General features: G+C 46.2%; 1 protein-coding gene across 1 annotated transcript in view; it reads left to right on the plus strand.

Annotated features, from left to right (window-relative positions):
* Positions 1–768: 768 nt before the first annotated feature.
* Positions 769–18,483, plus strand: part of LOC109922660 (caskin-2-like) — a 136,384-nt gene continuing 118,669 nt past the window's right edge. The window contains exon 1 of the mRNA XM_048611002.1: positions 769–873. Within this exon, the coding sequence (XP_048466959.1) occupies positions 843–873 (31 nt within the window). The 5' untranslated portion in view covers positions 769–842. The remainder of the gene's footprint in view (positions 874–18,483) is intronic.

Raw genomic sequence — 18,483 nt, forward strand, 5'->3', positions numbered from 1 at the left:
CTCTTTATCCCCCTTCCCTCTCTCTCATTTCCCCATTTCTCTCTATCTTCCCACCTTCCCTCTCCCCCTCTCTCTCTCTTTCCCCCTCACTCTGTCTTTCCCCCTCACTCTCCCTCTCTGTCTTTCCCCCTCACTCTCTCTCTTTCCCCCTGACTCTCCCTCTCTCTCTTTCCCCCTCACTCTCTCTCTTTCCCCCTCACTCTCTTTCCCCCTCCCCTTCCCTCTCCTCCTCTCTCTCTTTCCCTCCCTTCCTCCCTCTCTCCCTTCCCCCCTCTCCCCCTCCCTCTCTCCCTTTCCCCCTCTCTCTCTCCCTTTCCCCCTCCCTCTCTCCCTCTCTTCCTCTCTGTCTCCCTCTCTCCCTTTCCCCCTCCCTCTCCCTCTCTCCCTGTGTGGAGCCGAGGTGAAGAGGGAGGGAGAGTGAAATTCCGACAGCACGTCCGAGCGTGACTGGTTTCTGAATCTACTTGTTGCAGCCAAGCCAGCTTCCCCTTTTCAAATTCCCTGTGAGCAGGCACTGGGCTCAGACACACAGGGAGACAGAGAGAGAGAGAGAGGGAGGGAGGGAAAAGGCAGGTTTGGAGTGGGGTTGGGGGGGTGGTATGTGGATAGGAAACTAGCTGTGGCCCCCCCTGGAGACCTGAGGGAAGGCAGGGTTGGGAGGGGGGGAGGGGTGTGGTTGGTGGGGGCCTGGAGAGCCACCAGAGGAGGAGGAGGGTCACCCAACCAGGCAGCTCTCTGAGCAGGACGGCTGCAAGACCACTGTCGAGTGTGTGAGAGAGATAGAGAGAGAGAGCTCGGAGCAGCCAATGTGATTGTGGAAGAAGCCACTTGGATCATCCAGAATGGGCCAAACAAGTTCCTGCACTCAGACAGGTTGGTGTGTCTTCATCCTAAACCCCCCCACCCCCCTGCCTCGCCTTCCCCCTCCCCACGGGGTAAATATCGTACTGTTCTCTCTGTCAAATCTTCACTGATTTTCCTCCTGCATTGAGTAATCCTCATCCACTATCTCCCCACCCAACAGAAGCTCTGGTTGCTGGTGCCAGCATTGCCTACTGCCGTGCCCTGTAGTGACCATTGAGCGCAGGGGTGGGGGCTTGGGGGGCAAGGCTGGGCTTCCACGTTGTAGCTCGATACCCACAGGTGGGCGCATCCCTAAGGGGGCTTCACTGGACAAGGATCAGGAGCTGCGCCCCTCAGCATTCTGTATGCCCAAGGACCGTCTTGCAGCAACTCCTAACGTCACAGCATAGTCAGAGCGTCCAGTCTGAGGGAGTGAAGAAAGGTGTGAGGGAGTAACTGGTTAATGATTGAGGAGGGGAGAGAGTCAGTGAACACATGGTTAATAGGTGAGGAGTTGTGTGAGGTAACGCAGTGGCTAAAATGGACACAGACTGGGAATAAAACCTGTGGTCCTGTTACTTGCTTTGGAGGGACAGAGGTATGCTAGCATGTGCTAAGTGGCCTGTGACAGGTAACTGTAATGAGTGAGTGACTGGAGCCTTGACGGTTCCACAGTCTGGGAAGTCATTCAGTAAAACCTGCTTGGGCTGTTTGGCGTCTTGGATCCATAACCCACACCCAGCCAAGCCTGATCCCCACTGCAGTACTGAGGGACTGCTGCTCTGTTGGATGTGTCTTCTCGCAGTTCAGAGTGAATTCACGTCCCAGTTGGGTTTCTCTGACAATCCACTCATTTAGTGCATTTGACTTTCTCGTCCTCCCTACCAATCCCCAGGTCTTTCCAAAGTTGGAATTCCCAAATTGTCGAGATAATGCTTGAACTCCCAATAGTGCAGTACCAGAATCATAAGACCTTCCACTATTTCCAGTAACATGTCACATTTATGGTACTGCGGTTAGTGTGGCAAATTTCCTGAGGTGCAACACAGAGGTTTAATCACTGAGTCACTTCAGGAGATTTTATTACTTGCGACCAAATGTTTCGTCAAAGAAGTGTGCGTTTTCAACTCTTTAATCAGGTGGAACAGCGTAGCGACCCTACCCTGGCTTAGAGCCTGGTGCATGCAGCACAGGTCAATCCTGAGACCTTCAGGAAAGACACAAAAGGACTTGCATTTATCTAGTGGTGTTATGACCTCAGGACATTGCAAAGTGCTGTACAACCAATGATGTAGTTTTCTAAACAGTTGTTTGGTAGCCAACTTGTGCACAGCAAGATCTTGCAGAAAGCAATAAAATACTTGCCAGGTTGTGTCATCGGGCTTTAGTGGTATTGGTTGAGGGGTAAATATTGACAAGATCACTGGGGGATAGCTCTCCTGCTTTTAGAAATAGTGCCATGGGATCGTTGGCATCTATTTGAGAGTTGGAGATGACCCCACTGTTCTCTGTGACTGATTTCTGCCCTGCTCTCGTGAACTTCCCCAGTGAGTGAGGGAGTGGGACCTGACCCACAGCCTCCTGTTTGGGAGGCAAGAGATTTACTCACTAAGCCACGGCTACATCAGATTACAGAAATATCATGACAGCCATAAAAGCCTCCTGGGAATAGGTAAAACAACACTCGTGGAGGTGCAGATACACACACACACACACACACACACACACACACACGCAAACACGCACACACATACCTACGCATCACATATCAAATCTGTCATATGTACGCATCATGCTTGTATATCACAAAAAGCACAACATACTCAGATGAGAGTTGCACACAGTATGCAAACATATCACACGCATACTTCACACACGCACTCAATGCATCATGCACATGTCACACATCACGCATGCACATCACCTGTTTCACACACAACACGCTCCACACATGCACCACTTGCACACAGAAAGGGTGACTGATGTGTTGTGTGGAATGCTGCTTAACCAAACAGGAAACCATCGACTGACACAGGGCACTTATAACTTGGCGAGAGTCCTGCTTGCGAAGAGTGTGTAAGAATGTGTTCAGTTGGTTTTTATTAAACAGCTGCTTTGCTCCCTGATGGAGGTCAGACGTCCAGATGCATTTGTGTTTCTCATTCGAGCAGCTCCTGTGGACGGGGAGGGAAGTGTCACAGAGTTTGGGCTTTCAGGCCACCAGCAATACCACAGCTTCTGTACGGCCCCGGAGGTCTAAGATCACCCAGTGTTCATATTTCTGACTGCTGTGTTGAACATACTTGAAAGTGCTGGCGTGAGAAAAGAAAATAATTGGAATCTTCAGAAGCAAGGAGGAGCTTGAGTTCCAGAATAAATGGACAACGTTCACAACTTCCAAATGCATGATGTTAAATCATTTGCCATATTAGCTTTCTCTAGCGAATTGACTGATGTCAGGATTTTTTTAATAGTTCACAGGATCATGGCATTACAGGCTGAGCCAGCATCCCTCATTGCCCTGGAGCAAATGGTGGTGAGCCACTTTCTACAACCACTGCATGCCCATCAAGCTGTTAGGAAGAGAGTTGCTGGATTTTGACCCATTGACACTGACGGAGCAGTGATACATTTCCAAATCAGGATTGTGTGTGACATGGGGAGGGACTTGATGGTGTTCCCATTTATTCGCTTCTAGACAATAGTGGCCGTGGGTTCGGAAGGTGCTGTAAAAGGGACATTGGTAAATTGCTGCAATGAATTGTGTACATAGTACACGCTGCTGTTAATGAGTGTCGGTGGTGGAGGGAGTGATGGCTGAAGTTGGGGTGAATATTGAGTGTTGTTGGAGCTGCACTCACCCAGGCAGGTGCAGAATATTCCACCACATTCCCTGACTTGTACCCTGCAGTTGGTGGACAGGCTTTGGAGAGTCAGGAGGTGAGTTACTCGCTGCAGGATTCCTAGCCTCTGACCTGCTCTTGAGGCCACACTAGTTACATTACTTGTCCATTTTAGTTTCTGGTCAATGGTAACGCCCAGGACGTTGATAGTGAGTGATGTAGTTGTTCGTTAGCTCGCTGAGCTCGGTGTTCTGTGGTGTTCAGACATTTTGTTATCATTCTAGGCAACATCATCACTGCAATCTCTCATCAAAGCATTGGTATTCTGCTCTGTTCCAGATTTACCTGATCCTCTGGTGTGATGGGTCTTGTTACTTCAGGGTTCTGTTGTTTTAGCAGCGGTCTGTATACTGGGTCTATTTCTATATGTTTGTTAATGGAGTCCCGTGTTGAGAACCAGGCTTCCTGTTCATGTGTTTAATGATGGTAACATTATTGAATATCAAGAGGCAGTGGTTAGGTCCTGTCTGGTTGGAGACAGTCATTCATACCACACAATACCAAGCAAAGTTACTTGCCACTTGTTATCCCAAAACTGGCTATTGTTTGGTATTGCTGCATTTGGATATGGACTGCTTCAGTATCAAAGGAATTACAAATTGTGCTGAACATAGTGCAATCATCAGTGAACATCTCATCGCCACTCTTGTCATATACCAGTGATATTAAGTCAAATGAATGCCAGTGATATACATGTGTAACAAAAAGTCTGAGATTTGTAAGAAGCTGCATTTGTAGAGCAGTTCTCCCAACCTCAAGATGTCTCAGTACACCTTGAAACCAATGTCATTTTTTTTGCAGTTGCTGCTGTGAAAGTGGGCTTTACACAGTAAGCTCCCACAAAGAAGAATGATAAATGACTAGATAATGTGTTTTATTGATATTGCTTGTGCAGACACTGTCAAACCGCTTTATCATTTTAAACACATTCATCCCATCACCCCTTAATCTGCTAAACAGGAGGGTTCATAATAATGCAACCAATCCCTGTATTTTAATCCTTTCAGCTCTATCAGGGAAGGCAATGGCCTGGTGGTATTATTGCTAGACTATTAATCCAGAAATTCCACTAATGCTCTGGGGACCCTGGGTTCGAATTCTGCCATGGCTGATGGTGGAATTTGAATTCAATAAAAAGAAGCTGGAATTAAGAATCTAATGATGACCATGAATCCAGTGTCAATTGTTGGGGATAAACCCATCTGGTTCACTCATGTCCTCTAGGGAAGGAAACTGCCATCTTTACCTGGTCTGGCCTACATGTGACTCCAGGCCCACAGCAATGTGGTTGACTCTTAACTGCCCTCTGGGCAATTAGGGATGGGCAATAAATGCTGGTCTAGCCAGAGATGCCCACATCCCTTGAGTGAATAGTAAAAAGAAAGTATTGTGTTTGTTTCACACATTTAAGTAACTTGAAGGCATCTCTGACACAAAAACGCACACTTTGTCATTGCACTGCAAGAGAATAACTTGCATTTCTGTAGCACCGTTTGCAGCTTCAGGTTATCACAAAGCACTTAGTAGCCAATGTAATACCTTTGAAAGCTTGAAAGATTCATAATGTGTAAAACACAGCTGCCAATTTATGCACAGGAAGCTCCCACGAACAGCAGTGTGGTCATTCCAAATAATCTGCCTTATTTTTGGTGATGTTGATCTTGCATTTGTAAGGCAGTTCTCCCAACCTCAGGATGTCACAGTACACTTTGCAACCACTGGCGTTTGTTTTTTAAAACAGTCATTGCTGCTGTAAGGTGTGAAAAGAGGCTTTACAGATCAGCTACCCCTCCCTACTGTCCTGGCTAACTCTGCCTAGAATTTGTGCTCAAGCCATACAATCATAGTCTCTGGATTGGGACTTTGGACTGCAGCAGGGAGTGGACTTCCTAATCAGTGCTGCCACTATCCCATGACAAGCCCTTCAGAAAATGTAGTGGAGCCTTTCTGACTGAAGCTGATTTTCCTTCTTCTGAAATCTTGTGGAACGTTACTTCACCCAGTTGACTAAGAATTCCGATTGGGGACGGGAAAGGGAGGGAGGTTAACTGAGAAAGAACACGAAACAGCACAGTTATTGTGCGATGGACAAAGGATGGGGTGTGGGGGAAGAGGAATTTGTCTTGAATAGAATGAGGCAGGAATCTGCCGGTGGGTTGCTCACAATGTCAACGCAAAAGTGCTTGAGACAGAACAAACTTTGTGTAAGAAGGAGGCCACCCTGCTCTCCCATCCCCTCCCCTCATTCAGCCTGGCTCGCTTTGTAACTGACACTGTGAACTCTGATTCGAAATAGCAAACAAGGGCATTTGGTTCCCTAACACCAGGGTCTGATGGTACATTTTGTTGTGTTTCTACAGCACTTCACAAAGTGCTATACCAGAGACGGAGTAACATCCTGCTTGCTGTTTGACAGGACGAAATTAGGCAGTCCATTTGTGCACAGCAAGGTCCAACAAGTATTGCCCATGATAAAGACAGGGTAGCTTGTTATTAATGATATTGGTTGGGGGATAAATATCACTAGGAAAAAAGACCACATCCTTTTACATACAGGGTTATCTGAGTTATTAACATTCGCCTGAGAAGGCCTCAGTTTGCCCTCTCACCTCCGGCAGCGTAGCACTCGCTCAGCGCTGCGTGCATGTGCTAACTCAGCTTCTCTGCTGTGCAAGGGGTCCATCTCTGATAGTGCAGCGTTCTGCTGCAAAGACTGTCCCCTTTTGCTTCCGCACAGAAAGAAGTCCCTGGGTAACGCTGGTGTTTTAAGGTACACATCAGGGCAATGGAGCTGAGCTGACACGTAGCATTCCCATGGGAGCCCCATTGCAGCCAGCTCACTGCTGTACTGCCTTGCACAGAATCCTCTGGGGCACCCGGTAATCCACTTCACATGGATGGTGCTTAATCTCCACAGGCACCGAGTAAATAAGGTTACTGTTCACGTCCTCTTACTTACCCTAAAGAAAGAAGTTTGATGTAGACTGCAGTTGTGTTAACTATTGTTAATGACTGAATCCAACAGTCTCACATCCAGCATTAAGTTCACAAGTTTCTCCAAACTAGTTCTGCTATCTCCTCCCCGATTTGTGTTTCTTTATCCCCTTAGTTGAGTGGTTGGTGTTTCTTCTGTGTTCAAGGAAATAATTAGAAATCACACGACACCAAGTTATAGTCCAACAGGTTTATTTGAAAACACAAGCTTGGACTGAAGCTCCGAAAGCTTGTGTTTTCAAATAAACTTGCTGGACTACAACCTGGTGTCGTGTGATTTCTGACTTTGTCCCACCCCAGTCCAACACCGGCACCTCCACATCATGTGTAAAGAAAGAAAGACTTCCATTTAACTCGGACCTTTCACAACCTCAGGACATCCCAATGACCTTCACAGCCGATGGCGTGTTTTTGGAGGATATCTTATATAGGGAACGTGGCAAATAATCTGCACGCAGCACGTTTTGGCAAACTGCAATGAGATGCATGAGGAGGTAATATTTTGGCGATGTTAGTTGAGGAGAATATTGGCTGGGACATCAGGACAACATCTCTGCTCTTCTTCAAATAGCAGTGTGGGATTACTCACGTGACCCCAATAAGAGCAGATACAGCCTCCATTTAATGTCTTTCAGGTGGGACTTCTAGCAGTGTGGCACATATTGCAAAGTCAGCCTGGAATTTTGTGCTTAAGTTCCATCACCTACTGCCTCAGAGGCATGAGAGTTTTTTTTTATCCATGGGATATGGCCAAGGGTGATCAGGCCAGTATTTTGGCCCAACCATCTTGAGCTGCTTCATCATTGTGTGGAGCAGGTGGGACTTGTATTCAGGCCTCTTAGTAGAGTAGTAAAGTAGAGACACTACCACTGTACCACAAGATCCCTCTGCACAGGCAACCAGATTAGACTGTGATGCCCTTAACAGCTGAACAGCCCAGTGCTGCTCTTACATGAAGATTGACCATGAGGCTATGGTACAAGAGGGCAGCCCATGCACAAAGAACCCAGGCCCAAATGAGACCTAGTGCTTTCAGGACAGGAGTCGTGTGGAACATTCTCACAATTTTGTGATCTGTTTACAGCTGACTCTTCAATTGTGTGGGGAGAAAGCAGAATAGGAAAATTGCCAAAAAACTGCCTGCACTATTTGCACACTGTTGTAAAGGCTGGCATTGGAAATACTGTCAGGTAGGCCTGTAGGAGGCGGTGTTCTGGTGAGGAGAAGCTAGTTAGCACTGAGTAGGTAGGTGAGCAGTGGAAAGGATTGCAGAGATAAATTTCAACATGATTGAGTAGCAGTTGTGTGAGAAGCCAGATGTGATGAAGCAGTCGGCCAGTTTCTGGTTTATCGAACCACTCTCCATCTCCGGCTGATATCTTCCTTTATGCCTTGACCCCTCGGTGTTGTGCTGCCTCTAAAAGCTTTCAAACTGTTTCCCTACATCTCAGCATTTGCAGAGTCAGCAAATTTCTCCTGTTCTGTCCTGGTGACTTAAATTAATCTGATCCACAAACTGTTTCCTGAGACAACTGACATTTCACTATGAGCTCCCCCAAGCCAAGACATTATAGATTTTAAATTAAAGGTGCATAACCTGTTCTGACTTAGACAGTAAAATAGCAGAGTGGGCTTAGAAGTCTAAATGGCCTACTGCTCCTAATATGTATTCATCTAAAGGAACGCTGTCTACTTTAAATCATTAAACTAACACAGGCTGCTAAATAGATTGTTAGTTGTCTCAAAAACCTGTTCCAGATTTTGCCTGTGTCCCTGAGGGGTGCAGATCCGATGTAGGTGGCTGGATGGTTTGAGGTAAGATCAACCATGATTGAATTGAATTGTGGAATAGGCTTGAGGGGCTGAGTGGCCTCCTCAAGCTGTTTTTCTTTAATTCCAAGTCAGAAATACAGCTATATCACTTTCATACGTCAGAAACAAAGAATGACATATCACCAGCGAGCATTTAAGGGAATGGCAGTGGCCTAGTGGTGTTATCGCTGGACTGTTAATCCAGAGACCCAGGTTCTGTGATGGTGGAATTTGAATTCACTTAATATTGGGAATTTAAGAGTCTAATGATGGCCATGAATCCATTGTCCTTTAGGGAAGGAAACTGCCATCCTTACCTGGTCTGGCCTACATGTGACTCCAGACCCACAACAATGTGATTCACCCTTAACTGCCCTTTTGGGATCACGGGACAAGATTTTGGACAATTTACAAACACTGAAGCAGCAATAACACACCCTGGAACCCGAACCAAACACTAAGAACTGTGTGGCCCCTTGAAATTTTCCTTTCTCTCCACGTCCTAATTGCTCAGTATAACTTGACAAGCAGATCTTTGAGGTCTCATTTCAGGATCAAAAATAAAGGCCCGTGGAAGGGGAGGCATGTTTGTGTTTTAAAACTTTAAAAAGTCAAAATAATTCCCACCATACCGATCCAATCCTCCCTTGTCAGCTGAAGGCCTACCCCTCCCCCCAGTGTCACAGGCTTATCACACAGGGACATATCTACAGTTATCACAGAATTGTTACCAAACAGGAGGAGGCTATTCAGGCCATCGTGCCTGCACTGGTTCTATCCCTCGTGCCAATCTCTGCCTTTTCCCTATATCCCACTCACCATTTCTATCCAAATAATGAGCCAATGCCCTCTTGAATGCCTCAACTGAACCTGCCTCCTCCATACTTCCAAGCAGTGTATTCCATACTTTAGCTTCTCATAGAGACATCCAGCACGGAAACAGACCCTTTAGTCCAACCAGTCCATGCCGAACATAATCCCAAACTAAACTAGTCCCACCTGCCTTCTCCTGGCCCATATCCCTCCAAACCTTTCCTATTCATGTACTTATCCAAATACCTTTTAAATGCTGTTATTGTACCCACATCCACAACTTCCTCAAGAAGTTCATTCCGTACACAAATCACCCTCTGTGTAAAAAATTTGCTCGTCATGTCTTTTTTAAATCTTTCTCCTGTCACCATAAAAATGTGCCCCCTTGTCTTGAGGTCCCACACCCTAGGGAAAGGACATCTACCATTAACCCTCTCTATACCTCTCATTATTTTATAAATTTCTACCAGGTCACCTGTCAACCTCCTCCACTCCAGTGAAAAAAGTGCCAGCCTGTCCAGCCTCTCTTTATAACTCAAGCCTTCAACACCAGGCAACATCCTGGTAAATCTCTTCTAAACCCTCTCCAGTTTTATAATATCCTTTCTATAACTCGTTGAGTGAAAATGCTTTTCTCACACAACACCCTTGCTTCGTTTGCACTTCACTTTAAATCTATGCCCTCTTGTTCTTTATTCTTTTACGAACAGGAACAGCTTCTCTCTATCTACTGTGTGCAGCCCGCTCACGATCTTGAAAACCTGTACCAAAACTCCTCTCAGACCTCTCTCCAAGGAGAACAGTTACAACATCTTCAATGTTACCTTATTCTGAAGTTTCTTATCCCTGGAGCCATTCTTATAAACCACTGCACCTGAAACGTTAACTCTGTCTCTGCCAGAGTTTCTCCAGCACTCTTTTTGTGTTTGTTTCAGATTTCAAGAATCTTTATTTTTTTTCCCTGTGCTTGCCAAGTCCTGGGATATTCTGCACTTAACACCCAAGAATCTAAATGTTCTTCCACTAAGTCGATCTCCTGCCTTTTATTGTGACTGGAAGTTTAGATCAGAGATTAGGTGCCAGGCTTTGTTCCATTCTGTCTGATCTTTATCCAGTTGACTGCAGTGTTGCACAGTGTACGTGTAGGCCTGGTTGTAGTCAGGGAGCCCTGTTTTACTGGGAAACCTGCTTCCGAGCCTCAACTTGTGTCTTTACTGGAGTATGGCCTTCAGCATGACAGGCCTCTCTCCCCACAATTACTACATTACAGGCACAAATGTTTGAATCGAGTCTTGAGCAATTCCAATTTTTAATTATTGTCAGATACGGCCAGTGTTTCCTGTTGATTCAGGATTCTGTCTGAAGTCGCTACAAGAAATGGCTGCAGGTATTTTCCGGAGAGCAAGTTATTTTTCTTAAAAAAATGCACCGGCAGCTCAGTCATTGAGAAATAACTATTGCAACACAATCGACTTAGAAACTGTGAAGTGAGCTATTATGAATTCACTGGCTCAGCAACGAGGTATGACCTTTCAAGACCACGTTGTCTTGGCAACCATATAGGCCTCTGTATAGAATGGCACCAGACTGGGTTGCTGAGGATTGACAAAGACTGCTTTTTCACAATGACAATTGATAAACCAGCCAGTGGTGCTCCTTGCTGATTAATGGGGGAGTGCTGAACTGCTATAACTTAATCTTTTACTGATCCACCAGTATTGAGGGAAATCTGTCTCATGTGGGAAGCCTTGTGCGCAGAGAATTCTGTGCCGAGGTTAAGTTTAGGTGTGGTGTTGCACGGTTACCTTGCTGTGCACCTTGATGTTCGCTGAGATTGCCCTCCTTACCTTTAAGTTGTGATCCAACAAACAGGAGGGATGTCACGCTGAATGGTGCGAGGCCCACAGCTACACTGGCCCCTGAGCTGCTCACCATGTGCAGCACAATTGCAAAATGTGCTTGCAAAGATTTTCTCTGCTGCATTCATCCTATAAAATCACACATCTCCATCATTTTTACTGCAGTAAGCATGTCTGAACATGGTTACAATGCCGCTACAACAACACCTTGCATTTATATAACACCTTCAGCATAACGAAAACAATGCAAGACATTCCACAGGGCATCAAAACTGGACACTGTGACACTTGAGGAGATGCTGTGATGATCAAAAGCGCGGTTAGAAAGGTCAGTTTTAAGGAAGTGTCTTAAAGGAAAGAGTGTTTTAAGAAGGGTTTGCCAGAGTCTCCCACCTTACACAATTGAAATCACACACCCTAATGCTGGAGCACTGAAAAGTGGGTCTGTCACAACAAAGTAGACAGAATAGCAGAGACCTCGCGGAATTGAAATAAAAACGGAAAGCGCTCGAGAAAACTTGGCAGCACCTGTGCAGAAAGATGCAGTCAGTGTTTTAAATCCAACACAACTCTTATTCAGAGGGGCTGAGGAGATTGTAGTGTTGGAAAACATGGCATGGCTGAGACTGAGGAGGGATTGGAAAGCAAAGATGAGAATTTTTGAATAAAATTTTGAGTACCCCTGATGTTGGTACATGCTATTTTTTATTATAATAATGGGGTCAGTTGGCTCAATGTGATGTGTGGTTCATTTCCTGTTCCAGTTGAGGTAGACTTGGCATTTATTTCCTGACCTGCCCCATTGTTGGAGCACTGCCTCTCAAACTGTAAAATCAATTACCTCTTCCGATTACCAGAGAGAGATACCTCTATATTATCAGATGGAAATACATAATGTACATATATATGTAAGAGAGAGAGATTCCGTGTGGACTAATTACTTACCTCTTACAAAGAGAGTCAATCACAGAAAACCCTTTTGTCAAGATGAAGCCACATAAAGTTGCAGATAACACTAAACGTGGAATTTGGTTGTTTTCCTTGGAGCAGAGGAGATTGAGGTGGGATATGATTGAGATGTACAAAATGATGAGGCCATAGGTAAGGAAGAAACCTTTCACCTTTCACCTTGAGGGATAGATTTAGACTGGGTCATAGATTTAGTGGGAAGGTCAAGCTGTTCAGAGGGGATGTGAGGGAAAGTTTTTCTCACCTAGAAGGTGGTGGGAATATGCCTGTAAGGGCTGAAACCCTCTTAACATTGAAGGAGTATTCAGACGTACTGTTGTACAGGTTTATGTGCCGAAAGCTGGAAAATGGGACCAAAATAATTAGGTTGTTACAGAGATAGTAGGAACTGCTGATGCTGGAGAATCTGAGATAACACGGTGTAGAGCTGGATGAACGCAGCAGGCCATGCAGCATCAGAGGAGCAGAAAAGCTGACGTTTCGGGTCGAGACCCTTCTTCAGAAATGTCAGCTTTCCTGCTCCTCTGATGCTGCTTGGCCTGCTGTGTTCATCCAGCTCTACACCATGTTATCCCAAAATAATTAGGTGGCTGTTTTTGACTGGTGCAGTCTCAATGGACTGCTTCTGTATTCCTCTATAACTCTGTGACCTGTACTTATGGTCTCTAAAAAACATTTATTTGGCTTTTAAGTTTTGGAAAAGTAATGTTTTCAACCTTTTCATGAAGCTGTAGAAGTATGACTGCAGCGAAGATTCATTGTGGGTCAGTGAGGGGTGATGTCAGCTAAGCTGTGAGAAGCATTGCTTCGTTTACAGCCGAGAGGTGGGTCACGAGGCGAGGGACTGGAATGGTTGAGTCATGAGGTTAACAGAGGCATGGGTGAAGGCTTTAGCAGCAGAAGAGCTGACATCCGTTGTGAACAGGTTCGTTCTTTCTTGATAGGATCGTTTCATCTGAGTGGGAGAATCCAGTGTGGCACGGGGGGGATTATTCCCATTGTGTCTGATCAGCTGCTGCCTGCATTTACTAACTACTTTCTGTTTAACCTGTGCAGCGGGTGGGCTGGTCAGGAAAGATCCAGGCTGAACCAGGGATAATGTTTTTGAGAAGATTTGTAGCTGGGGTTGTGGATGAGGTTGGAGACTTGCTCGCCAAGCCAGTGCGTTTGATTGCAAACATTTCGTCACCCTGCTAGGTAACACTGTCAGTGCGCCTCCAGTGAAGCGTTGATATTCTGTCCCACTTGTTATTTATATGCCTCGGTTTGCTGGGGTGGTTGGCATTACTTCTGGTTCTGTTTCTCAGTGGTTTGTATATCAGATGATGTTACCTAGCAGGATGACGAAACGTCTGCAATCAAACCCACCGGCTCAGCGAGCATGTCTACGGCCTGAGCCAGGGATAAGGTAACAGCAGATTGATAGACCGGGCCAATGCCTGTATGAAGTGCAATGACACAAGCTTGTGCTTGTGGCTCAGCTACGCTGTCTTCAAATCCCGTCCATTCTCCTTACTGAAGCTTGCAGAACAGTCGTAACAGTCAGGACTTGCATTGATGTAGCACCTTGCACAACGTCGGTGCATCCCAAAGTACCCTTTTAGTTACAGCCAATGCAGTGTCCTCAGTATTGTTGTGTAGGAAATGTGACTGACAGACCCTTAAGCAGCAACTCCCATAAAACCCCGATGAGATGACAGCCTGTTACACCCTGCTTTGTCATCGATGTTAGTCAAGGGGTAAGGATTGACCAGACGCCAGGAACCTCTCTGTGCCTCAGTGTTTGTTTGAATAGTGCCAGGCGGTCTTCAATATTCCCTGGCCGAGAGGGAGGCTAGCGCTGAAATATGGTGCAGTGTACTTGAAGGGCTATCTGTGCCAAACCCACAATGTCTGTAGGGCCCAGGTGCAAGTTAGCAGTGGCAGAGCTGCAGATGTTCCCCACCAATGGGCAGGGGGAGTTGGGTTTGGGGATTGGGGGAGTTGGGATGGGGGGTGGGGCAGTTGGGATTGGTGGGTGGGGGAGTTGGGATTGGGAGAATTGGGATTGGGGGAATGGGTGAAATTGAGATTGGGAGATAGGGGAGTTGGGATTTAGGGGTGGGGGAGTTGGGATTGGGGGATAGGGGAATTGGGGTTAGGGGATGGGGGAGTTGGGGTGGGGGGAATGGGTGAAATTGAGATTGGGGGAATGGGTGAAATTGGGATTGGGGGGATGGGGGAGTTGGGATTGGGGGAGTTGGGATTGGGGGAATGGGTCAAATTGAGATTGGGGTTTGGGGGAGTTGGGATGGGGGATTGGGGGAGTTGGGGATGGGGGAGTTGGGGATGGGGGAGTTGGGATTGGGGGAATGGGGGAAGTTGAGATTGGGGGGATGGGGAAGTTGAGACTGGGGGGATGGGGGAGTTGAGATTGGGGGGGATGGGGTGGGTTAAGGTTGGAGGATAGGGTGGTTTGAGGTTGAGACGGTGGGGTGGTGGTTTTTGGTCCATTGAGTCTGTATAACTAAAAATACACGGATGTCTACAGCTGTCCCAGTTTCCCACACCAGGTCCATTGGGGGGGGTCAGTGATGTCACGAGATGGAGGGTCATTAAGGTCGGGGTGAGAGGGAGTCATTGAGTTTGAGTTTGCAGCCACTGGAAAACTTCCGGCGGGTTCACTGCCACGGGGTCACAATGCTGACCTCCGGAAGGGCACTGCAGGTGTACCTGCCCCTGGTCAACAAGGTGCCCTGCGCCACCTTCCCCAGGATCATCACTGGGCATCCAACACTGTGCTAACCGAAAACACCCACAGCCCAGGGAAAGCAAAACACCCCACAAGAATTAATATCTTTACATCAGGAAAGAGAGGAGCTAGGAGTGAGTGGAAAAGTGGGCTTGTATTTTATCGATCAGCCTTTGGGTTTCTGGTTGATCATTTCGATTAGTTCTGAGGCAGTCTGTTCATTTTAAAAGAAACTGGAGAATTGAGTCAGTGCTTCAACCGCGCTGTAGGTGTCGTTGATTTAAGCTGCTGTTTGTTTGTAGCCAGCTCACTGTACTGTGTAATATTGTCCCGTAGTTAATGAAAGTAAAGGTAATGATTAACTGGGTGGAATTAGTGCACACTGCACTGATCTTACACTCGACACAAAGAAGCCAGCTAAATCACTAGTTTCTAGACCAGTATGCAGCCACTTAGCTCCTCCATCACACAAAAGGAATTCCTTCAGATTTGGCAACTGTATCACATCCTGAGGTCTCCCCCTCATTCCTATTTGGTTCCCAGGTTTGCTTCTGCGCAAAGGGGTTGGCAAAGTTGGCATACTCCTCAGGCAGGCAGTCAGCCTGCCCGGGCTCCTCACCCATCAGCCACGGTGTTACCAACTCTCCAAGAAAGTCCCACGGTCTCCAGGACATAAACGTTTCTCCTAGATACTGCATCGAGTGAAACTGCGGGAGCGCATAATTATAAGGCCATTTTAAATCGATTTTTTTTCCCTGCCAACCTGTTCAGAGACATTATTGCACGCCTCTGGAGTGGGAAGAACTTGGACCTGATCCTCCCAGTCCAGGGATGAGGACACTACCATTGCACCATAAGAGGGTCCTTAAGGCCATTTTTCTAAAAAAAAGTCACACTTTTCACATTCTTTGGATGATTTTGCAGTTGGGAGAAAGCGTTGTTTGAGCAGCCCTGTTTTGGATACCAGAAATCATGTGAACCTCTGGAAAAATGTTCAACCAATACTGGGAAGCCTGTTTCTTGTAGCCTTTTGTTGGTACCTCCTGCCATGGACAGGGTTATTCCATTTCACTGCTGAGGGACAGTAGAGTGTGCTGTACAGAAATGATTTAATTTGATTTACTATTGCTGCATGTACTGAGAGAAAGTGAAAAGTATTGTTTTGTGTGCTCTAACAGACAGATCATACTTATATAAGTACATCAGGGTAATAGAACAGAATGCAGAATATAGTGTTACAACTACAGAGAAGGTGCAGAGAAAGATCAACTCTAATATATAAGGAGTCCATTCACAAGTCTGATAGCAGGGGGAAGAAGCTGTTCTTGAATCCGCTGGTACGTGTGTTCAAACTTTTATATCTTCTGCCTGATTGAAGAGGGTGGAAGAGAGTATAACCAGGGTGGGAGAGGTCTTTGATTATGTTGGCTGCTTTCCTGAGCCAGTGGGAAGTTTAGACAGAGTCAGTGGAAGGAAAGCTGGTTTAATAGGACGAGGTCAGATTGGGGTATCTGGTCAGCGCAGACGAGTTAGACCGAAGGGTCTATTTTTCTATTTTTGGCATGCATTTTACTGCCATTGACTAACACCTTCTCATTTTTAGGACTCTCCCAATCACTTTTCAGTCATTGAAGGACGTCTGACATGTAGTCAATGGCAGCCAATGTGTGTACAGCAAGATCCCTCACAAACAGTGACACGATGAGCATATTTTACCTGTGTCAGTTTTCTTTTTCTGATTCAGAGAAGTTATTGCACACTTTTGGAGCAGGTGGGACTTGAGCCCATGCCTCCTGGCTCAGAGGTAGGGACACTACCACTGCACCACTTGTTTGCTTGTTTTATGGTGTTGATTTAGGGGTTAAATATTGATAAGAAAACCAGGCAGAACACATCCACCGCCTTCAAAACATCGTTAGTGTGTCCATCGGAGAGAGCAGGCAGGATCACATTTTAACATCTCATCCGAAAGGATTTTAGGTAAAAAGTGCCCGTAGGCTTTTGAACATTTCGCTTTGCATTTAAATACACCAGTTGGAACAAAGAAATATGCATGTTTCTCAAAGGGTAGGGGCAGTGGGCAGATCCGATGTGGAGGCCAGCAAAGTGCAGGTTTGATCTTTGATCTGTACTGTGTTAGCCCAGCGTTGGCTCAGCAGCAATAACTTTGTGAGTTTACAGCACAGAAACAGCCCAGATGGTCTATGCTGGTGTTTATAATCCACAGAAGTATCCTCCCACTATTTGATGTGGTTTATTATTGTCACATGTGCCTGGGTACAGTGAGTAGTTTTGTGTGCAGCACAGGCTGATCGTACCATACAAAGTGCATTAGGGTCACAGAGCGAAGGATGCAATGTTACGGCTGCAGAGAAGGTGTACAAAGAGTGAGATCAACATTAAATGTAAAATTTGAGAGATCCATTCAGAAATTTAATAACGGCAGGGTAGAAGAGGTTCTTGAATCCATTGGTATGTGTGTTTAAGCTTCTTCCTCTAACACTGTCAGTATACCTTTGTATTCCTTTCTCCCTCGTGAGCTTGTCTAGATTTCCCTGTATCTACTCTGTTCAGAACATAGGAGCAGGAGTAGGCTGTTCAGCTGCTCTGCTATTCAGTACAAATCATGGCTGGTCATCCATCTCAATGGCCCTTTCCCATGCTATCCCCTAGACATTAGCATCTAGAAGTGAATTGATCAATGTTCCCTCTAAGCTACCTGCCTGTTCTAATGTTCCATGGCATGCCAATCATGATGTTGACTTCAGTTCCAGGAGAGATGCCACTTATGGACCTCAGAGATCTTGTGCAGCTTTTAAGAACATTAGAGGCAACCCTGTTGATCAGTGCCTCAAGCAGCATCAAAGGCTGAATTTCCCCAGCTCTTTGGGGATTCACCTCACCTACTTCCCTGAGGAAGCAGGTTCCAGATCCTCCCCACTCTCTGCTTGATAACATTTCTCATGAATTTTGTCATTTGTCCTATTCGTGACTCATCTTTAAGTGATGTTCCCGCTTGGAAATGGAGACATCATTTCTGCATCTAGACGATTCAAAGCCCTCCTTAATTTTAAAGACCCATGTCAGGCCATCTTCCCTGTTCCGAACTCTGAAAAGCACCAGTTTGGTCAGCCTTTCCTAGTAGTCACCTATCACTTCTGAAAGTGTGGTGTCAATCTATTTTGCTGCTTCTCCCTGAGATACAGAGCAGATCAGAACTGTGCACAATTCTACAAATGAGGTCGAGAGTCTGAGATTAACAAACTTTGTTGCTTTGAAATGTAATCCTCCTTATAGCCCCGCCGTGAAGGGTGAGATTCTGTCACACCAAGCTGTGCTTTATTTTGAGCTTGTTGGCACTAGGGAACATTGGCCTGGGGGTATGGGTGCCTGTCTCTGAGCTGCTATCAGAGATAGTAGGAACTGCAGATGCTGGAGAATCCGAGACAACAAGGTGCAAGGCTGGATGAACACAGCAGGCCAAGCAGCATCATAGGAGCAGAGAGGCTGATGTTTCGGGCCTAGACCCTTCATCAGAAAAGGGGGAGGGGAAGGGGGT

The sequence above is a fragment of the Rhincodon typus genome, chromosome 23 (assembly GCF_021869965.1).
Source record: "Rhincodon typus isolate 14 chromosome 23, sRhiTyp1.1, whole genome shotgun sequence".
Lineage (NCBI taxonomy): Eukaryota > Metazoa > Chordata > Chondrichthyes > Orectolobiformes > Rhincodontidae > Rhincodon > Rhincodon typus.